General features: G+C 43.1%; 1 protein-coding gene across 2 annotated transcripts in view; it reads right to left on the bottom strand.

Annotated features, from left to right (window-relative positions):
• Positions 1 to 14,702, bottom strand: part of evi5l (ecotropic viral integration site 5 like) — a 38,993-nt gene extending 24,291 nt beyond the window's left edge. For both annotated transcript variants that reach the window (XM_029432452.1, XM_029432444.1), the window contains exons 1-2: positions 14,358 to 14,702; positions 1,079 to 1,474 (exon numbers count right to left, since the gene is read on the bottom strand). In XM_029432452.1, coding sequence (XP_029288312.1) covers positions 1,079 to 1,320 — 242 coding nt within the window. In that variant the 5' untranslated portion in view covers positions 1,321 to 1,474; positions 14,358 to 14,702. The remainder of the gene's footprint in view (positions 1 to 1,078; positions 1,475 to 14,357) is intronic.
• Between the last annotated feature and the right edge of the window lie 5,691 nt (positions 14,703 to 20,393).

The raw sequence follows: 20,393 nt of genomic DNA, 5'->3' as shown, positions 1-20,393 counted from the left end.
CATTTTACAAACGTCCCCTAGAGATCGTACTTTTTTATCCCCGTCATAAAGTTCTAATTATCTCCCACATTAGATCATCTCATTAATTAGTTGCCGTTTTAACACTACCTTTAACCCTCATTATTTTCTGCACTTCAGCCGCTGAAGCCAAACTGTAAACACACAGGTAAGTTGACCCATTTGTTTTAAGTTGCTTATTCACCCTACCTTACAGGGTACAACTACACTGAGGGGACACAGGGATTACTTTTGTCACAACTGACTTTCGCTAAGCCCTACCCCCTTTACATTACATTAATTTAGCTGTACAACCCCAAAAATGAGATGAGAAGTACAACTTCATCAAATATGCTGATCTACTTCAACGGTCCAGATTTAAAACTCAAAATCACTTTAGTTAGTACTTCTCTCAACAGTACGTCTGTGACTTTATATTCAGGCAGACAAAGGCTTCTCTTTTCTCGCTGACAGCACTGAAGGGACAACTGTAACTAGCAAGCTAACTGAGCTAACTGTTAGCGCCATGAACTGAAACAATTCTAACATCAAATACAACCCCATTAGCCAAAGGACTAACTTCTGTATTTAGCAAAAGTAACGCTATCTTAGGCTATCGTTGGCTGGGGCTGTTTTTGTGTTTCCCATAGATAAAATAAAATGCATGGCCCGCCACAGTGCTTTGGCAACACATGTCTAATGTTATGCCAATAAAGCCTATTGAATTGAATTGAATTGAGATGTAGTACGCTAATTAGCTGGACATACGGCTCTAATCTTACATTACAGCCGATTAATCCATTCCTTTCACTTTGCTGTTGTGTGTTTGTGAAAAGAGAGAAAAAAAAGACACAGCCCTTAAACATGTGGATAAATCCAAAGCTAGACGAGCCTGCTGTGCGTAGCCTGGGTTGCAAAGCTAAGAATAGACAAAGAGAGGAGTTTAGCAAATGGTAATTTAGGAAAGTCTAAAGTTAACACCTACTCCTTCAGTATTAACTGCTTGATCCTGCTACTGTACAAATGTAAACGTCTTGTTTTCCACTCCAATAGTTAAGCTAGATGAGGAAGCCGATCTCACCTGTTCTGCTCCTCCAGTTTGGCCAGCAGCTCCAGTTCATCAGGACTCAGGTTCTCAGAGTCTGCCGGGGAGGCTGCTGGTGCTGACAGCAATGCATCATGGGAAGATGAGTCTGGACTGAGCACTGGGCTGCCTGTTGATGGGGGGTCTGGGTCCATGCCAAGAGGGGAAGAAGGGCACTCCAGCTGAGGAAGAGCCCCACTCGAGCCCTCTCTCTCTGGGCTGCCGCTGGGTAAAGACATGGCAGGGGCGTTGGAGTGGGATGGGTGAAGCAGTGTGGGTTTGGTAAGAGGGTCTTCCAGTCTCACTGCTGGTCTCCCTCCTCAGTGAGCCTGGCTGTCGCCTTATTGGCCACGTGGCTGGCCGTGGACCCAAGATGATCAGAGGTCTTCGAACCTGTCATGGATGCAGAAAAAGCTCAATTAAAATGACATACCACAGATAATGAAAGAAAATGAAATCAAAGCAGTGGTCACAAAAACTAACATCACAAATATGTCAAAACCTGCGGCTACACAGCAGGATATGACCGTCTTTGTTAAGTAGTATCTTTATAATAAGAGTGACAAACAACAGTTTTCATTATTGATTTATCAGTAGATCATTTTATTTATTAAAATCGTATCATCTCTCAAATGGCCATCCCTAATTACCAGATCTTTAGGTGATGTCTTTAGCTCTCACACATATGAGGCTAATTTTTGCTTGATCAATGAACAAGGACTTGATTGTTAAAACTGTTTTGACTGATCGTTTCAGCTCTAAAAGAAGGGTGGTTTCTTTTCTTTAAAAGAAAAGGACAGCTTTCTTTTCTTTGTGTTAAAATGATTAGGATGTAACTTCTCGAGATCCAAAATACTTAATCTTACGTATTACTGAAAGATTTAGTAATGATACAAAACTCTCTTTATTCAATGGAATGTAATGAGTTTAACTTTTTGCCTTCCGAACAAAACACTAGAAGGCCGGGAGTTCAATACCAGGCTGCCACCATTGTAGCACCCTGAGCAAGGTACTTAACCCTGAGTTGCTCTGGATAAGAGCGTCTGCTAAATGACCTGTAATAATGTAATAATGTACAAAAATCCTAATCCTTTCATTTTTTAGTTTGTGCACTTAAAGATCGGAGATGTCATGTTTGGCTTAACACAAGTAAACATATCATACTAGTCTAATCCACATTAAGATGCCGATAATGCCCCTCAGCACCCCGGCTCAAGTAACTGCTTTGAAGGAGCGGCTCTTAGTCACTGTAATGACATCATCCTGACTGACACACTGCTGAGCTGTTCTCACACTTAGATGGAAGGTCACCCAGTGATGCATAACACAGCAGTGTTGCCCCTACCATTGTCTTGGCGCAGCGCCCTGCCTGAAATTCAAGGTGTTTTTTGTTATTTCTCGAATTAAAAAAAAAGATTTTTTTTTTTATTCACAACTCACTTTTCACATTGGCAGGTGCTTTTTTATTAAATACACTAAACATTTATGCTATTGATCTAATTTATGTGCACGTTTCAGTTTGCACTGTCTACTTTGCACATTCACATTCTCTCTTTCGCTCCGTTTTGCGAAGGGCGGGGCTTCGCAGCTGACACACCTACACTTGGCACACACCTACAGAGCAGAAGAAAGGAGAGGGGAGAAATAAATAGAAACCGCAGCACGCACGCACATGCAATCTCCCCGCGCCACGCACGCAAACACAATTAGTATTAGGGGACAGTGTGAAGATCTCACACATGCAAGAGGGAAACAAATATATCAGAGCTTTGCTGTGGTACTGCATACGGCAGCTGAAGCTAAAGCCTCTTTGGAAATAGGGACAGAGACTCATTCAACACACACACACACAAACACTACACACACACACACACACACACACGCACGCACGCACGCACGCACGCACGCACGCACGCACGCACGCTCTGCTTCTTTCTGTTTGTGCTGTAGATAGCAATCAGAGAGGCAGCTGAGGAGGAGTTGCAATTGGTCAGTGGAGAACATGAGCAAGAAGGCCAAGCTGCTGCTCTGTAGTATGTAGCAAAATGTGGAGCTCTCTCCTCTCCCTCATTTGCATTATGGATGGCAGCTCTTTTACTGGGGGAACCCTGAGGAAATTACTTCAGGTCACACACACACACACGGTGCAGCTGACCAACTAATAATAACAACTCTGTAATAATCCGTATTGACACTTATGCAGATCAGAGAAATCCCAGCCACAGAAAATACACAAACAGTAGTGCTGTCGCAAACAAGAAGAACCGTGCAGTTCATTGATGGACAAATACATTATTGGACAGTTCATGTATTAGAAAAGTCAAAAACAATGCAATGAAGAATTGATTTTAGCCATGTAATCAACCATGAAGGTTGAGAGAAACATACAAGGAGAGCAGAACAAATAGCCTGCAGGAGAGGAGAGGAGATAGAAAGGAGAGGGAGAGGGAGAGGATGGAGAGGAGAGGAGAGAAGAGGGGAGGGAGAGGGAGAGGAGAGAGGAGAGAAGAGAGGAGAGAGAAGGAGAGGGAGAGGAGAGGAGGGAGGGACGCACGACGCGGGATGGGCGAGCCGGCTGCGTACGGGAGGGGAAGGAAAGCTGCAGCAGTGCCGAGGCGGACAGGGCGGCGACCGGCTGGGAGAAAGGAACCCGAGCGGGGTCCTAGCGGATCGAGCGTGGAGCGAAGAGAGGACCAGAGTAATGGAGGTGGCCGATCTACGGGGCGAAATGAGGCACGAAGAATGGTGAGCTGCCAACGTGACGAGGGGCGAGAAGACCAAACACGAGGGGAGAAGCGCGATCGCAACGGAAGAGACCGTGGAAGAGCGGATAGGCAGGCACAGGGGAGGAAGACCGAATGGAGGACGCCCGCAGAATAAATGACGCAGGAACGACGCATACAAAGCCAGATGCGAGTCGAAGGGGTACGTAGAGGAGGGGTGGAGAGCGGGAGAACTCTTGAGGACAGCGCGAAGAGAGAGGAAAAGGACAGAGGAGACGAAATGGGGGAGGGTAGGCTGAAGAGGAGAAATGATTGAGGCGCTGTAGTAGGAGTATAGTACATGAGAGAAGGCGGATTAGAACCGGGGCAAGGAAATGAAGAGGAGAGGAGCAGACAGAATGGGGGCCAGATCGGCGCGTGTGGAGAGTGCAATGATAGCTTACGAACAGCGAGCACGATTAGACATAGATGACGGAGTAGAAGGAGAAGGGTCCCCCCCCCCCCGGGGTGTATTTGGTGCCCGAACGGACTACGACCAGTTTTGTCCGCGCCATGGTGGCTCGGACGAGGTGGAGGTGAGGAAGAGAACCAAGGGAGAGATTAACAGAACAGTGCAATTTGGAATAGGATTGTGGAGACTTGGGTTTGAGACTAGAAATGGGATTTATTATGGACAGGAGAAGAGGACCGAACACATGGGGCACGGGACGAAGGAGAGGAGACGCACAGAGCACGCCGCACGCACTAGACAAGCACGACCTAGGAAACCAGCGAAGGTTGCGAGGATATTGAATTGGCATGATAGAAAGGATGAAGGAAGATGGAGGCTTTTTGGAAGGATTTAGGGCAAGGGCGGACGGTGTAGAGTGTCAGTGAGGTAGGAGAAGTAGGAATATTCGATAAGAGGAGGTAGATGCTGATAAGGAGAGAGAGGGAGAGGGATGAGTGATGGGTGTTGTTAGCACTGGAGAGGGCGCTCAAACGAGACTGTCTTATGTGTGACTTAGGAGTGAGGACAGAGTGAGAGAGGCGAGGAGGTATGAAGTATAGATCGCCGTGATGTCATGTGACGAAAGAGGAAGATCACACGCATCTTGTATGTACAAGCGGATCCGAGCTGATCTCATCGCCTTTACTTTTATTAGCCCCCTTCTCCTTCCGGACAGGGATCCCCCGAGTGATAGCCGGAGACCTTTGGATCGCAGGTTATTTTTTCGATCGGGTCCGGTGGGATTCCCCCCTGCACCGTGAGGTACTCCAAAGATTGCGCACGATAGATTCCGAGGAGCTATGCCCCAACCAGCGCCCACCGCCCCCCCGCAGGGAGCCCCAGGCGCAGAGGATGGCAGCCCCGACGGATCCGAGGATGATTTTGATAGAGAGTAAATAGAAAGGAGAGGATGTAGAGGAGAGGAGAGGAGAGGGAGAGGGGAGGGGAGAGGAGATAGAGAGGAGATAGAAAGGAGATAGAAAGGAGAGGATGTAGAGGAGAGGAGAGGAGAGGGAGAGGGGAGGTGAGAGGAGAGGGAGAGGGAGAGGAGGATAGAAGGAGGAGAGGGAGAGGATGGAGAGGAGAGAGGAAGAGGGGAGGGAGAGGGAGAGGAGATAAAGAGGAGATAGAGAGGAGATAGAAAGGAGAGGGAGAGGGAGAGGATGGAGAGGAGAGGAGATAGAGAGGAGATAGAAAGGAGATAGAGAGGAGATAGAAAGGAGATAGAAAGGAGAGGATGTAGAGGAGAGGAGAGGAGAGGAGAGGGAGAGGGGAGGTGAGAGGAGAGGGAGAGGAGATAGAGAGGAGAGGAAAGGAGAGGGAGAGGAGATGATGGAGAGGAGAGGGGGAGAAGAGGGGAGGGAGAGGGAGAGGAGATAGAGAGGAGATAGAGAGTAAATAGAAAGGAGATAGAAGGAGAGGATGTAGAGGAGAGGAGAGGAGAGGGAGAGGGGAGGTGAGAGGAGAGGAAGAAGAGGAGATAGAGAGGAGAGGAGAAAGGAGAGGGAGAGGGATGATGGAGGGAGAGGAGAGGGGAGGGAGAGGGAGATAGAGAGGAGAGGAGAGGAGAGGAGAGGGGAGGGAGAGGGAGAGGAGATAGAGAGGAGAGGGAGAGGGGAGGGAGAGGGGAGGGAGAGGAGATAGAGAGGAGAGGAGAATGAGAGGAGAGGAGAGGGGAGGAGAGGAGAGGAGAGGAGAGGAGAGGTGAGAGGAGAGGAGAGGAGGAGAGGAGAGGAGAGGAGATAGAGAGGAGAGGAAAGGAGATAGAGAGGAGATGATGGAGAGGAGAGGGAGGGAGAGGGAGATAGAGAGGAGATAGAGAAGAGAGGAGAGGAGAGGAGAGGGAGGGGAAGGGAAGGGAGAGGAGATAGAGAGGAGAGGAGATAGAGAGGAGAGGAGAGGAGAGGAGAGGAGAGGAGAGGAGAGAGTGAGAGGAGAGGAGAGGTGAGAGGAGAGGAGAGGTGAGAGGAAGAGAGAGATAGAGGGGAGGTGAGAGGAGAGGAGAGGGAGAGGAGATAGAGGGGAGGTGAGAGGAGAGGAGAGGGAGAGGAGATAGAGGGGAGGTGAGAGGAGAGGGAGAGGAGATAGAGAGGAGAGGAGAGGAGATAGAGAGGAGATAAAGAGGAGAGGAGAGGAGAGGAGAGGAGGAGAGGAGAGGGAGAGGAGATAGAGAGGAGATAGAGAGGAGAGGAGAGAAGAGAGAGGAGAGAAGAGAAGAGAAGAGGAGAGGAGAGGGGAGGGAGAGGAGAGGGAGAGGGAGAGGGAGAGGAGATGGAGAAGAGAGGAGAGGGAGAGGAGAGGGAGAGGAGAGGGAGAGGAGAGGGAGATGAGATGGAGAGGAGAGGGAGAGGAGCATAATAACAGTCTGAACAGGGAAAACACTGCATGAGGAAGAGACAAGGACGACATTCATTCACAGAAAGCAGCCCAATCAAAAGAGCCTTTAACAAGTCAATGAGACAAAACCACATTTGTAGAAGGGCTCGGTCAAAACAAGACAAATTTGAAATAACATCCTTTTATATCGAAGTAATTCCACACACATAAGATAAAAGGTTAAAACAGCTTTTCCAGGATATAGCAGTGTTTTAGTTTGTCAGTCTGCCTTTTCTTCTAAAATTAAAATAATCTGACAGATGGGTGAGCCTCAGGCAGTCATGCATCTGCTACAAACAACAAACATGGTGGTACTGACGGCTGTGAGTGTACGGGCAGAGTGTGCGCAGGCAGGTAGGCCATCTAATCATTTCATGTGGGCCAAATGAAATGATAAGACAGGATTATTACAGGCCTGCACAGATACCAGATCTATTTCCTTTTTTTTGTCAGAGCATTTGATTTATTGATTGAATTTCAACACATATAACAAAAAAATGCTTCTAAAATAAATTGTCTACCTTAGCTTTAACTTTAAAATCAAAATCGTACAAGCCTCCTCCATACTGGTCACTTTGTTTATGGAGCTGGCTTGTGGTACTACTTGGCCTGGGAGAAAAAAGACAGAGTTTTAAGTAATGGCTAAATGTTCCCTGAGTCAATTTTCAAGCTAGCTACCTGCACAGACCACTGACAATCACAGGTTCTCTCAGCAAGCACAGGCATCCAAATTACATTAAGCCTTCCAGAGTTTGAACCCTACACTACAGAATATAAATTGCAGAATAGATTTGTTTTTTTAACTAGAACAAAACCCTGCAAATGGTATATAAAATCCACTACACTACATGAACTGCATTTACAAAAGTGCCATGAAAACCTCTTAAGCATCGGCCGATTAGCAGCAAATGTAAAAGAAGAGACGCTTGAGAGGTTTCAGTGCTATTCAGCTGTGTCACTGTTGTCAGACCACCACACTGTAAAAGGTGTGAGTCATGCAGGGCCACACACACACACACACACACACACACACACACACACACACACACACACACACACACACACACACACACACACACACACACACACACACACACACACACACACACACACACACACACACACACACACACACACACACACACACACACACACACACACACACACACACACACACACACACACACACAATGTGAAGGGCAAAACAGGCCAGCTTTTTATTTATTTAGCTCGGCTGTTGCTCTGTAGCAGGCTCCCTCTAATGTCACCGAGTACTTGGGAGAAACTGCAGAGGACAGTGAGACGAAAGGGGGTCGAGGAGGAGCTTTCATTGTAATCCATTTAAATGTAGGTTTTCAAGCATGTTTAGTGTGCGTGTGTAACATGAAAGGTAACTGTGTTTGTGCACTGACTTGTCTCTATGTTTGTGTGTCCATGTTTAGTTTCACCTCAAACATGTGTGTGTGTGTGTGTGTGTGAGTGTGTGTGTGTGTTGCCATGTATGGATGGGTGTGTGTGAGTCCTGCTGTGTGATAGTTGTATTTTGAGTGTTTGTTTGCTCTCTCCTTGACTGATATCGCCACGCACAATTATGGTACTGTGTAAAGTCTACGCCTGAACGCATCCACCCCAAGCTCTGACTGTCTACAGAAACAGACAGCACTATTGTTTCCGCTTCCGACACCCGTACACACACAATCTCCAGTTATCCTACATGAACCCATGTCCCCTTTGCCCCTCCATGTTTTGAATGTTGTATCCATGGTTTGCATGCAAACTCTTGAGCAGGATATGTCTGATTTACAAAATACTTTTCAGCGGTGTAAATAAGCTTTGCACGGTCTCCATCTGGTCTTGGCGACGTTGACCAAGAACCCCCTTTGATCTCTTCACCCACCAACAGCTCCATCCAAATAAGTAAAGGCATACACTACAGTAATATATTACATGCTATCACAGACATTCTTAGGCGTCAATTATTTCCCCAGAGGCCCAACAAAACTCCAGGAAAACCTGATCCAGCATTTTATGTAAGAAAAACAGACAAATCATCTGGTTTTCCCCAGGATCCCGGTCACGCTGATGTGTCACCCCCTCTCTTCTCCTCCCCCCCTCTTTCTATGTGTGTGTGTGTTTTACCCTCGGGGCCTTCAAGCCCTGACATTAAGGGCAACCTCTTTGTTAATCCGTAGCTGCTAACCTCGCTGTTCCAGCTCATGATCTCATGTTTGGTTACTGACACGTGGACTGTTCATTTCCACGCTATTCATCTACTGGACCCACTGTCCTTGTGACTCCACGTAGCTTAAAGCGTCTCATTGTAAAGGACGGATGTGTTTTTGACTGATATTGCTGCTCAAAGCTCCTTCAGTGTTTGTGAAAGCCATAACTGGAATCAGGATGACTCGATTAGCTAAAACCGATACATGGAATTAGGTCTTTGATGCACTGATGCAGACATATTGACAAGTTAAACACACTCCACATAAAGTGCACGACAGCCATGGTGTGATAAGTAGTTTCCAATCCATTTGTGTATGATAAAAGCAGGCTTTTAAATGACCTTACCGCATCTGCATGATGGGATGGAAAGTAACTTATTCAAGTACTGCACTTATAGGGAACACAATTTTGAGGTACTTTACGTGAGTAATTTCATTTTATGCTACTTTAAACCTATACTTAACTACATTTCAGAGGGAAATATTATCATTTTTACTTTTCATATAAAGATTTTACATATAAATGATATGATCAGTTTATAAAATGATGATGCTTGGTTACAAACTAAACAGACCCCACACTATATGAGTATGGTACAGTTCAAATTAGCCTCACCATGACCTACTACAACATTAATGTAACAAATCTGCCAATTCTTCACAATAAGTATTATGCTGCTAATAATTTGGTATTTTCACTTAAAAGACTATTTAGCATTGCACTCATACAACAATGTTGAGTTTACGATGGACAGTTAAAAAAAATAAAAAATAAGGGTCAAAATCGATGCAATGGTTTGTGTTCATGTCTCTGTGTACTGGGAAAGTCTATTTAAGAACCCATCAGCCTTCCAGCATCATCATTACAGTAACAACAGCCTGTTCTCCAAACAGCCCTCATGTACAGACTGCGCTGTATAGATTATTGAGATTATAATTGGTAACTCTTTTACGTTTGTGCCGTGCAACAAATGATTTCTGGGATTTGTTCAATGACTATGACATTAAGCCTGAATGAGGAGGAGACACATTTGGGGCAATCGAAGCTACAATGACGACAAACGTTTTCCAGACTCGGTTCCCTAAATCTACCGTCCACGTTTACATAATATGACTAATGCTTTCCTGCTCCAAATTTAGTTAGTATCCCTCTCCAGATGATTCGGTTCCCCCGAGTGCCACTGTGAGAGGAAATTGGCTAGAAATAGCCATCCCCAAAACCCATCAATCACTTTCAGGTGCAGGCGACTAATTTGCTCTTTTCCACGACTGAATGGTCAGTGCATTAGTACTAATACTGCTCAGATTATTTAATATTTAAAATCTAAAAAATGCATGATTAAACAGACTGCAACATCTACTAACGATGCGCTAATCTCAAAACTGGATTACATGAGTGTGTCATGGAGGATAATGGCTACAAACCGGGTGTTACCACAGGCACGTTCATGTGATGCGAAAGCAAAGATTTGTTAGTTTTCCTGCTGCATTCATTATATTATCTTTTAATTTCACACTTTCCCAGCAGCGCCGTCACAAACGCTGATCAGTAGCTGAGCTGCTTTTTAATCACCCATTCTGATTACAAACATCTACATGCATTATAAATGGCTGTGAGAGGGGGAAACAAACACTACAAATCCACAAACATCTCAGAAATTAGATTCATTTGAATGTTTTGCTTGTTTTCTTGTATTTCATAAATACCTCAAGCCTCCTGGGGAAATGAGAAGAACCTCCAACTTGTTTAATCCAAAGATCAGGCTCATTGAGGGCCCATTAGCTGACAGGACACGTCACAGGTCGATTGTGCAAAGGAAGCCTCATCAACAGCCCGGTGTGACAATACAGGTTTCAAAATACCTGTCTCTCACTCAGTAACACGTCTGTGTTGTTAATCATACCACAGATTCACCCTGCGGTAAATCATTTCCTCATGTTCATTTTAAACAATACCTTGACTTCGCTAATGAAATGCTCCGACTTTTTGTACAGCGAAGCGGCATGTTTGTCCTGACCACCTCATAATTCACGGATATGATGGTAATTAAAGCTATACGCATTATATTAATGCACAAAGTTTAGAAATAACCACTTATCTTACCTCACGACGGTGGTGGAATGTAACTTAATACATTTATTCAAGTACTATACTTTTGAGGTACTTGTTCTTTACTTGAGTATATCCATTTCATGCCACTTTATGCTTGTACTCTTACTACATTTCAGAGGGAAATGTTGTACTTTTTACTCCACCACATTTATCTGATAGCTTTAGTTACATTTCAGATGAAGATTATACATAAAAATACATTTCATAATCTGTTGGTTTTTTTCTTCTTTCATCTCCACTTAACCATCATGATCCCTCAGGTTTATCTTGTGACCTTTAGGCTGTGAACTACCTTACTGTAAATACTTACTGTAAATAGTAGCAGTGAGCAATGCATTAATGTATCATAACAATCTAATATTCAAACATATATCACTCTGAGGAACAAGCACGGATAATACTTCTGTTCTTACACAAAAGTACGATTTTGAATGCATGACTTTTACTTGTAATTGGATTATGTTTACACTGTTTTACTTAAATTTAGGATCTATGGAGTATTCTGGAGTGCTCCTTCCACCTCTGCCTAAGGAAACAACGTTGAGCAAGGCAACACATCAGCTATTGATTGAATAGAAAGAAAGGTAATATTCAGAGTAGATCTTAGAAGCTCAGATATCCTTTACAGCATTTATAATGGCCCTATGCATATTTATGTATCATTATTTGAACATAATTTGCATGTTGGATTTGTAAATCCAGTCTCAAAATGATATCATGACCAAAATCTGCAGGGCTGCACCGATCCAATTACAAATCTGCAGCCTGCAGTGAACAATAGAGGAGAGAGAGGAGAGCTGTGAAGCAGCTGCAGTCGTAGTGAGATTGAACCGCAGCAGCAGGTCATCAGGTTGCTCCATGTTTCCATGTGTCAGCAAAGAAGATGAAGTACTTTGCACAGTCAACAGGCAAGTCAGCCAGCAAAATAGGCAAGAGCCAGGACAGGACATGACACGACACTGAAGGCTTTAGAGGGACAATATTTTGTTTGTAAATCAATCTTTAAACAGATAAACCCGACTTTGACAACCTTTTGTTTGGATGGTGCTGCGATTTAGCACAGGCAGGAAATGTTTTGTAGATAAGGAAAAATAGCAGAATCATCCAACTCAGACGCTTCGTATTTAGAGCAGTTAGTCCCACAAAACAAGACATTTGAAGACGTCAACTTCGGCTCTGGGACATTTCATGAACCAAACGATTGATCGCTTGATTGAGAAAATATTCAGCAGATTAATTGAAACCGAAAACAATTGTTAGCTGGATAGTTGTAGACCTACATGTTTCCCTTATTTTGTACTTCGACTAAGAGACCTACATCATTCATAGATTGTACCCTAATCAAACAACCAGTCACCACTAGAGAAACATCATTAACCTAACAAATTCAAATACATTTTGAGGAAAGGTTTCACTTCTGTCAGGCACCGGAACGGAGAGAGCATCTGAGGTATTTCCAAAGGAAAAATAAACCAGCTGAGTACCAACATGAGGCTAAATCTCTTGAGATACAGTCGCTGATGTGTTCAAGCAGCCTTAAAGCTGGAAATAAATCAAGTTGACATTGAACCTATGTAATAACATGTTGTAATGTTCGCCTACACAAATGCAGCTACAAATGCTAATTTATTAAAAAGTCATAATGCTCCTCGTTGATTATTCATCTCAGGTTTTGTTGCTGGATTAAGCCACAAGTGGAGTGGATGTTAGAGCTCACGAAAAAGATAGTGTGACCTGCACATGTGGCTCCTGTGTACGTCCCTGTTCAACAACCAAACACAGCGGCAGACGATAACAAACCTGGACAGCAGCAGGCAGACAAACTGTACAGCACAGGGAGAAGGCTGCAAAATGATATCCCTCCTCCTGTTCTTGCTGGAGGCCACACACACACATACACACACTCAAGTGTACAAACAACTCAGAGACTGTTTATCCTGACGACGCTGTCCAGAGCCTATTAGCTTACCACTCTCTCACACAGATGAATAATGTGGCAGCCTCAGCAGTGAGTGCACAGGAAAAGGTTAGCTGGGATTAGCTGGGGTGTGTTTGTTGCGTGTCACAGACGTAGTATGCAATCTTTTCTGTGCATGGGATCAGATAAAGAAGTTTCGAGGCAAACAAGGCCACCAGGATGTGAGAATCAGATACCCGTTTCCTTGACAGTGAAATGTGTGAGATGCCTTTTGCATAGTGATTGGATTTCACAGATAAACCTGAGAATAAACTCACTCAGAGCATCTCATACAAGGATATGACAAAACCATTACTCGGTGGTACATGTCCTTAGTCATGGGGCGATAAAGCCGTAATTAAAATGAACAGAGTAAGATCATTCATTCCTTGAATAGTTTCTCCACTCTTGAGGAAAATATAAGTACCTGAGGTAGCTCTTGTGTTTTGTGTAGTCAGCGGTATCCTTAATCTTTCAACATCATACCTCAAAATCAGTTCCCTACTTTATATTCCACTTGGGAGGTAAAAAGTACATGTGCCTGGCCCAGATTTAAAGCATTTTAAACAGTGGTTTTCTCAGTACTTAGAGAAGTGTGTGTTTTCTGTCTTACAAGCCAGACATTTAAAAAGAGCTACCATTATACACTCTGTTCAGATGAATAAAGTAAAAAACAACATTGAAAACCGTTGATTTAAAGGGCAGTTTTAGCTATGGCTAGGGGGATCAGTGTCTGGTGTATATCAAGGACAGTTCAACAAACATCTGGATAGAAACACACATTGCTGTTGCAAAAAGAAAAACAGTCATTTATTAAAGGTGACACTGACTCATACAACCCCTTTGTCCTGTGGTTTCATACTTGAAGAGCCTGTAATCCTATTGACTGGGTTGTTTGAACATGACAGCTCATTATCCCGGCCTGCTGTTGCTTAAAGGATGCCTGAACAACAGGCCTACATGCTCTGCAGTCGACTCATGGCTCGGCTGGATGGATGGATCAACATCTGTGGCCAAAATGACACATCATCCCCCCCTCCGTGCGGCAGCAAATGTCCCGGCTTCCCACAACAAAAAAACGATTGTGTAACGATATTAAAAATTAGGACGCAGAGAGCATGCTATGCCTTAGCAATACATATGGTTTATAGGCTAATGAATGGGCCGTGTCTCCGTTGGCATGCCGTACAGTGGAATTTTTTACTGAGCTAAATGGAGCAGACGGATGTTGATGGGGCTTCAACAACCGCCAATAGTGTTTTGCTATGTGGGCCTGTGTAGTTTGCACGTTGAATAATACACATTAATAAGGTATTGGGCCCGTAAAAACGGCTGCAGACGATAACAATGATATCCCATTTAGAAATAAACACAAATAAACAAATAAATGCCTACCTGGACTCCTTTTCCATAATCAGAGCGGTGCGTTTATCGTCGCTCCCACATCAGTCCGTCGTAAATGTCAAACGTATGTTTGTTATCAGCTAATTAAAATCTTAATAGACCACTGAGGACAAATACAGAGATACCGTCCAGCGCAGTGCCATCGTCCTGCCGCCGTTCAACCGGGAGGCAGCGCCGCGTCGCACAGCTGGTCGCAAGCCTCTGCACGCGGAGTGTCTACTGAATTAGAGGAGAAAAATATTTCTGTAGAGATCCGCTAAAATAACCATGACAGCCGTGTGATGTAGCCTGCGGTTCAGCGGGGATATGATGTAAACGGCAGCGTCAATCATTACTGAGAAAATCACACAGAGCTGGCGTCCTGTTTCTTCTACTGAGCACGAGGCGGGGCGCACCAATCAGGTGGCAGAATGAGATATGATTGGCATGTCACGAACCAATAGAGTGTTCAGACTGCGGGATCCCGTCAGAAGGGCAACATAGACAGCCAATCAGTGTAGAGCTTTATTTTGCAGGAAGGTGGGACCCGCAGGTGTCATACAGCGGTGTTGGCTTTGAGGGATTTTTTGTGTATGTCAACTAAACGATTAATTATGTGACAAAAACGTATATGTAATAGTTTCAACCAATCTCTGGCTCTGTGAGTGATTATGCCATAGTCTTGTCATAACTACAATCGCCTGTATTCGGTATTGCCATTTTCAGTGAAGTTGAAGTAGCCTATAAAGCAATGTTACTCATTGCGCGGCTCGCGAGCCTCCTGCGGCTCGCCAAGTTTTAATTGGTGGCTCGCATGGCAGGAGGCTAAATAAAGGGGTGATAGATATGATTATGTAGTCAATACCAGTGGCGGGCCGTGCATTTCACACCTAGGCCTTCAGTGATGTCCTACACAGTCCTACCTGAATTATTCCACCTCTTAATACCATCATTATGACGCCATGGCTCTAGAAACTATACATTTAGACAGAAACGCAGTATAACCGGGCGTTGCATCACCTTAACATAGTCAAGTACAACAGAGTTATATTAATATTTCCGAAGCATTTATAATCAATAAATCCGCATTTACAATTAAGAGTGTTAAACTACCAGCTTTAAGATCGCTAGGATACTGTCAAAACTTAAAAATAAAAGGCGCTTTTAAGGGATTAGTCTACAAAGTTTTATTAATGTGAGCTTTAACAAGTGTGTTCACTAAACAGCCCATTGTCGCACCTAAAGCAGTTTCATTTAAGAAACGTGACGATAAAGAATAAAGACACATCAACTATTCACTGAAAATAAAAGAAAACAAACAAATAATTTGCATTTGTTCATGAGGATATATTTGCGACAGTGGTGAAAATGTATTCCTAGCCTTGAATGTCCACTTTGATAAAGGTTAAACTAAAACAATTCAACAAGTCTCCTGAGTACTTTTACTGCACAGCTGAGCCAGTGCGCCACACACATCTCTACATCTCTTGCAGAAGCATCAAACATTTTATATATTTGTCAAAAAACAAAATGCTTGTTACTCACCAAAACAACTGATTATTTGAACACAAAATCCATCCTCCTTTCTTTCCTCAAGAAGACTTCAATGACTCTGTTGCACAGTTTATCTGTGCGTTTCAGTTCCATCAATAAGTCCTTTTCTATAGACATGGAGGCTAATGCTGAAAACCGAGTCTGTCCAGCAGCATTTCTGCCATAAGTTTTAATTCGCTTTAAGGCCGAGAATGACCACTCGGCAGAAGCAGTGGACACAGGGATAAACTCGCTAGCGTCGGAGTTGATCTTTCTCTTCTAACGATATCTAGCTTTTCTTGAAAAGTTCGTCTTGAAAATGGCGTTGTAATGATATCTGCGACCAAATCGATCTCTTCTTCTTCTTCAGCCATTGTGGGTTGAAAAAACAGCTTGTAGAAATCTACACAAATTAGCTCGTTCAAAGTTTGCTAGCTCTGCATAGCTCTGCCTCTCAATAGTGCGTATCCAATCAAAAGTGCTGATGTTATCGTACGCCTGCTAGCTGGCCCCGATGTCGCCAACTCGAAATCTGATTGATTAACGCCACAGTTTTGTCTCCGTTCACTTTAAGCGACAGGCGCCCGCACTGTTGATTCTGAAGGCCTCAGGGCAGATTTCTTGGACCCTGGCAACACATTATGGCTGAAATATGATTGGATAAAAGCTCTAACATAAAGGCCAGCCCTCCAAATCTCCATCTGAGGCTGGAAGCAGCGCAACCAAGAGGAAAGCTATGAAATGAAGAGAATAGACTATGGGGAATAATTTAATACATATTTGTGGAAAAAATATTTCAAAATTAAATTTATATTCTGATGATGTTTAGGCCAGCAGAGACGCCCTTGCTGACCCTGACGGCCCGCCACTGGTCAATACAGATATTTCATAAAAACAAGCAGGGCTATTACATATAACCCATTAAAACACAGTGTCTGCTCTATTAGCCTACAAATAATACAAATAATTGATAATAATAATTGATAAAAGATGCAAATATAGACTAGAAACTAGATATTTAAACTTGCTAGGCACTACACTGACTCACTGCAGAGCTGCCAGTTTTGGCAGTCTATCAGCACTACAATGGCGAATGTGCTCTTGGACGGGTAGATACATGGTGGGCTAGTATATAAATAAATAAACTTAAGCGCATTAAAAATATGTTAACATAAGCATGCTTATGAATATGGACATTTGCTAAAAAAAAATTATATCGCTAAATTTGAACATTTAAATTGAACGATACTACAACCAACCTGGCATTTCATACTCGCGTTAGCTTGGCTCCGTTCGACTCGTTTCACCATTACATGCTAGTTAGCGCGAGTTTCTACAGACGTAAAATGGATCGATTTCTTATTAAAGAGTTGCACACCAGGTGGACAGAAACAAAGCGTGACAAACGACGGAAATTAAGATTTGTCTTTGGAACATCAAACCATAGCGGAATCGAGAGGAAGATGCTGGAGATGTGGTTTGTGGACAGACAACAGCTGCTCCCGTTAAAAAAGAAAGGTACGAGCCATACAAGACGAGCATAGGACATTTCAAGACAAGTGGACAGAGGAATTTGTATTTGTCCTCCACGAGTTGAACCCTTCGTGCTTAATGTGCAAACAGACCCGCTCTGGTTTCAAGAGAAGTCATTTGGAGCCGCATGTCCAAACGACGCATCCAAAATACAACAAAATTTAAGCACCTGGAAGTGAAATTAGTAAATAAAATAGAGCAGCTTTCTTCTGTTTCTGGACAACAAAGGCTCGTACACAGGACAACTAATATAGCTGAACGATTAACTGAGGCATCTTGGCTCGGGCAAAAAAACCTTCTCAGACTCAAACACTGTTTTTTGGCTTCAACTGAACTATTGTTTGCAGAGTTTGACAACATCATCCCAGTATTAAGATACTGAATTTATTGAATGCATTGGTTGGCGGCATATTGTATGTTCTGGGTGGGATGACAGATTAATAAGCAGATGTGCTTTTTATGACTGGATGTAGCTTTTCATACTTTGCGGTAATAGTGGCTCTCCTATTGACTTTGTCCTATCAATGTGGCTCTCACGTAAAAAATAGTGAAGACCACTGTTATAAAGTGTCATAAAATGGAAATATGCAGGTCAAGTTCAAGTATTCTTGAATACCTCAAATACTTAAGTATAGTGCTTGGGTAAAGGTAGATAGTTAGTTACATTCCACCACTGTCACTGCATTAATTGTATTCATTTATATTATTGAAAAAGTAACATGTAGCTTCAGTTTAAAGCCCTGTACCACATTATAGCTTTCAACTAATTCTCATCTGTAGTCACTTGCCAGGTTTTTTTCTTTTGTCTCTATTTGTATTCATCGTCTACTAAACCATACTGAATTAGGAGTACAGTTGTGCTACTCCAGCTCCTGAACTAAATGTGTAAACCATAGAACTTCACTCATACTAAGCAAAATCAGATGGGACATGAACGAGGTAAAGAAAAGGCTATCAAATATTGTAGTCATTTTCAAGATGAGCTTATAAGAGCAACCTTTTAAGAAGTAAAACACCACAATCACTGTCATCACCTCTAGGCCTTGAGTCTTTAGCCCAGGCAAACCACTTCTTAAATAAAAGAGCCATCACAGAAAAACGTGCTTGTGCAACTTCAATACCAGTGCTGCAGGATGATTGGACTGCAGGAGATAAGATGCTGCAGATGACCTATACAGTGTAAAAAAAGAACTGCTTTCAACCTGAGATACAACAACAGGAGGCCGTAGAAATTAAGGAGCTTTGTGGCTCCAGAGCATAGCAAAAATCACATAAGAACATTTACATGATATGATGAAAATGTATCAAAAAATATGTATGCCATTTCTGAAAGTCGGTTATTTGTACTTGTAAAGCAATGAGCTGGATACAATAATAAAAATAACTCTGGTAGTGAAACTGTGATTTTGTACACAATTTTTATTTACAAAAGTAGAACCCTTTTAGGTTTATGTAGGTAATGTGATCTTCTGTAATAATTGAAACCCTCTCTGAGGTTGAAGGGTTGCTTGTAAAACCATTTTGACATGAATGGTAACTCAAAAACTGTGTGAAAATGATGAACGCTTGTCAGATTGTCTACTATTTGTACTTTGTGGCTCAGGGGTAACACATTTCATCAGCATGTTCCAAGAGAATTTAGGGATTAAAGCTAAGCATGGACACGGATTTAGGATCTCCCTTTTCCTTTAGTGTCTTTTTCTCCAAATGCAGGTCAGGAATTGTTATAGATGTAGAACCTGTGTATGTACCTGCCTGTGTTGCCTGTATGCCACAAAAACAGTATCGTTATCCCAGCATGTGGCATGTTTGGAAAGTCTTACTCATCTCAACTTTCTTTTAAAATTTGGACTGAATTGGAATTGGAAATAAAGGTTTGATCCGGTGACCTTCCACAATAGGAGAAACAAAGATACTGCATGGTAAAAGAGCCTTTTTTAACACAGTTCTGATTAGATCCCTATAGCAATGCTTTTTTTTTACCATAAGCAGGCCTTGATGGATGTTTTCAGCCTTTGTATTGAGGCCCCATATAACAAATATGTGCATACTTTGAAGTACATTTAAACCTCTCTGTCACCTGGCAAAATGTCTTTGCTGTATTGCCATCAAGTGGACAAACTGGATACTGCACCTGTTCAATGCTGTATGGCAGGGGTGGGGAACCTTCGGCCTCCGGGCCGTATACGGCCCACGAGACCATTTGATCCGGCCCTCGAGGTAATTCATAAACACACGCAAAAAAATAAACTAGAATAGAATTAGAATAAAAATCTAGACAGCAATAGACGGGCGATTGACTGTTTTTCCTGGCCAAGATCAGGGTCCTTGAACACAACACGAGCGGAACGTGCCATCATGTGGTCAGTCATGTCAAAAAACTTCAATATTAAACGAGACTGTCATTGACATCAGCGAACGCAGCGTGGCGAGTGTGAAAAAGAGAAATGTGGATGCGGAATGCGGAATGTCGCACTTTCCAGAAGAAATGGACGAACGATTATTTATTTGAGGAAGTAAAAGGCCAATGTGCCTAGTTTGTGCGGACAGGTTTGCGGTGAAACACGAAACATGTCAAACTGCACGAGCTGAAAGGACGAGTGCGTTCGGATAAGGTTAACGCTCTTCGGCGGAGTTTGGCCCAACAACTAGCTCTCTCCAGAGCGTAACATAAAAACATGGAAAGATAGATAGGTAGACCACCACACCAAGAACAGACTATTCCACCACTGCTGTGCAATTATCACTGCCATTTACAATACTCACTTTTTATCATTTGTCCAATTATCACTGCCATGTGCAATATTCACTTTATTTTCTATCAACCACTTGGTACTTATATTATTTTTTATTCTATTTAATTATTGTGTACTGCCTTTTTACTTCATATGTTCTTTTGCTGTGACAAGATACATTTCCCCATTATGGGACTAATACAGGATTGTTTTCTGATAAAACAGAAAGATACATGGATAAAAAAGT

This window comes from Cottoperca gobio, chromosome 1 (genome assembly GCF_900634415.1).
Source record: "Cottoperca gobio chromosome 1, fCotGob3.1, whole genome shotgun sequence".
NCBI lineage: Eukaryota > Metazoa > Chordata > Actinopteri > Perciformes > Bovichtidae > Cottoperca > Cottoperca gobio.
Note: the sequence above shows the minus strand (reverse complement) of the source record. Positions and strands in the feature narration are given on the sequence as shown.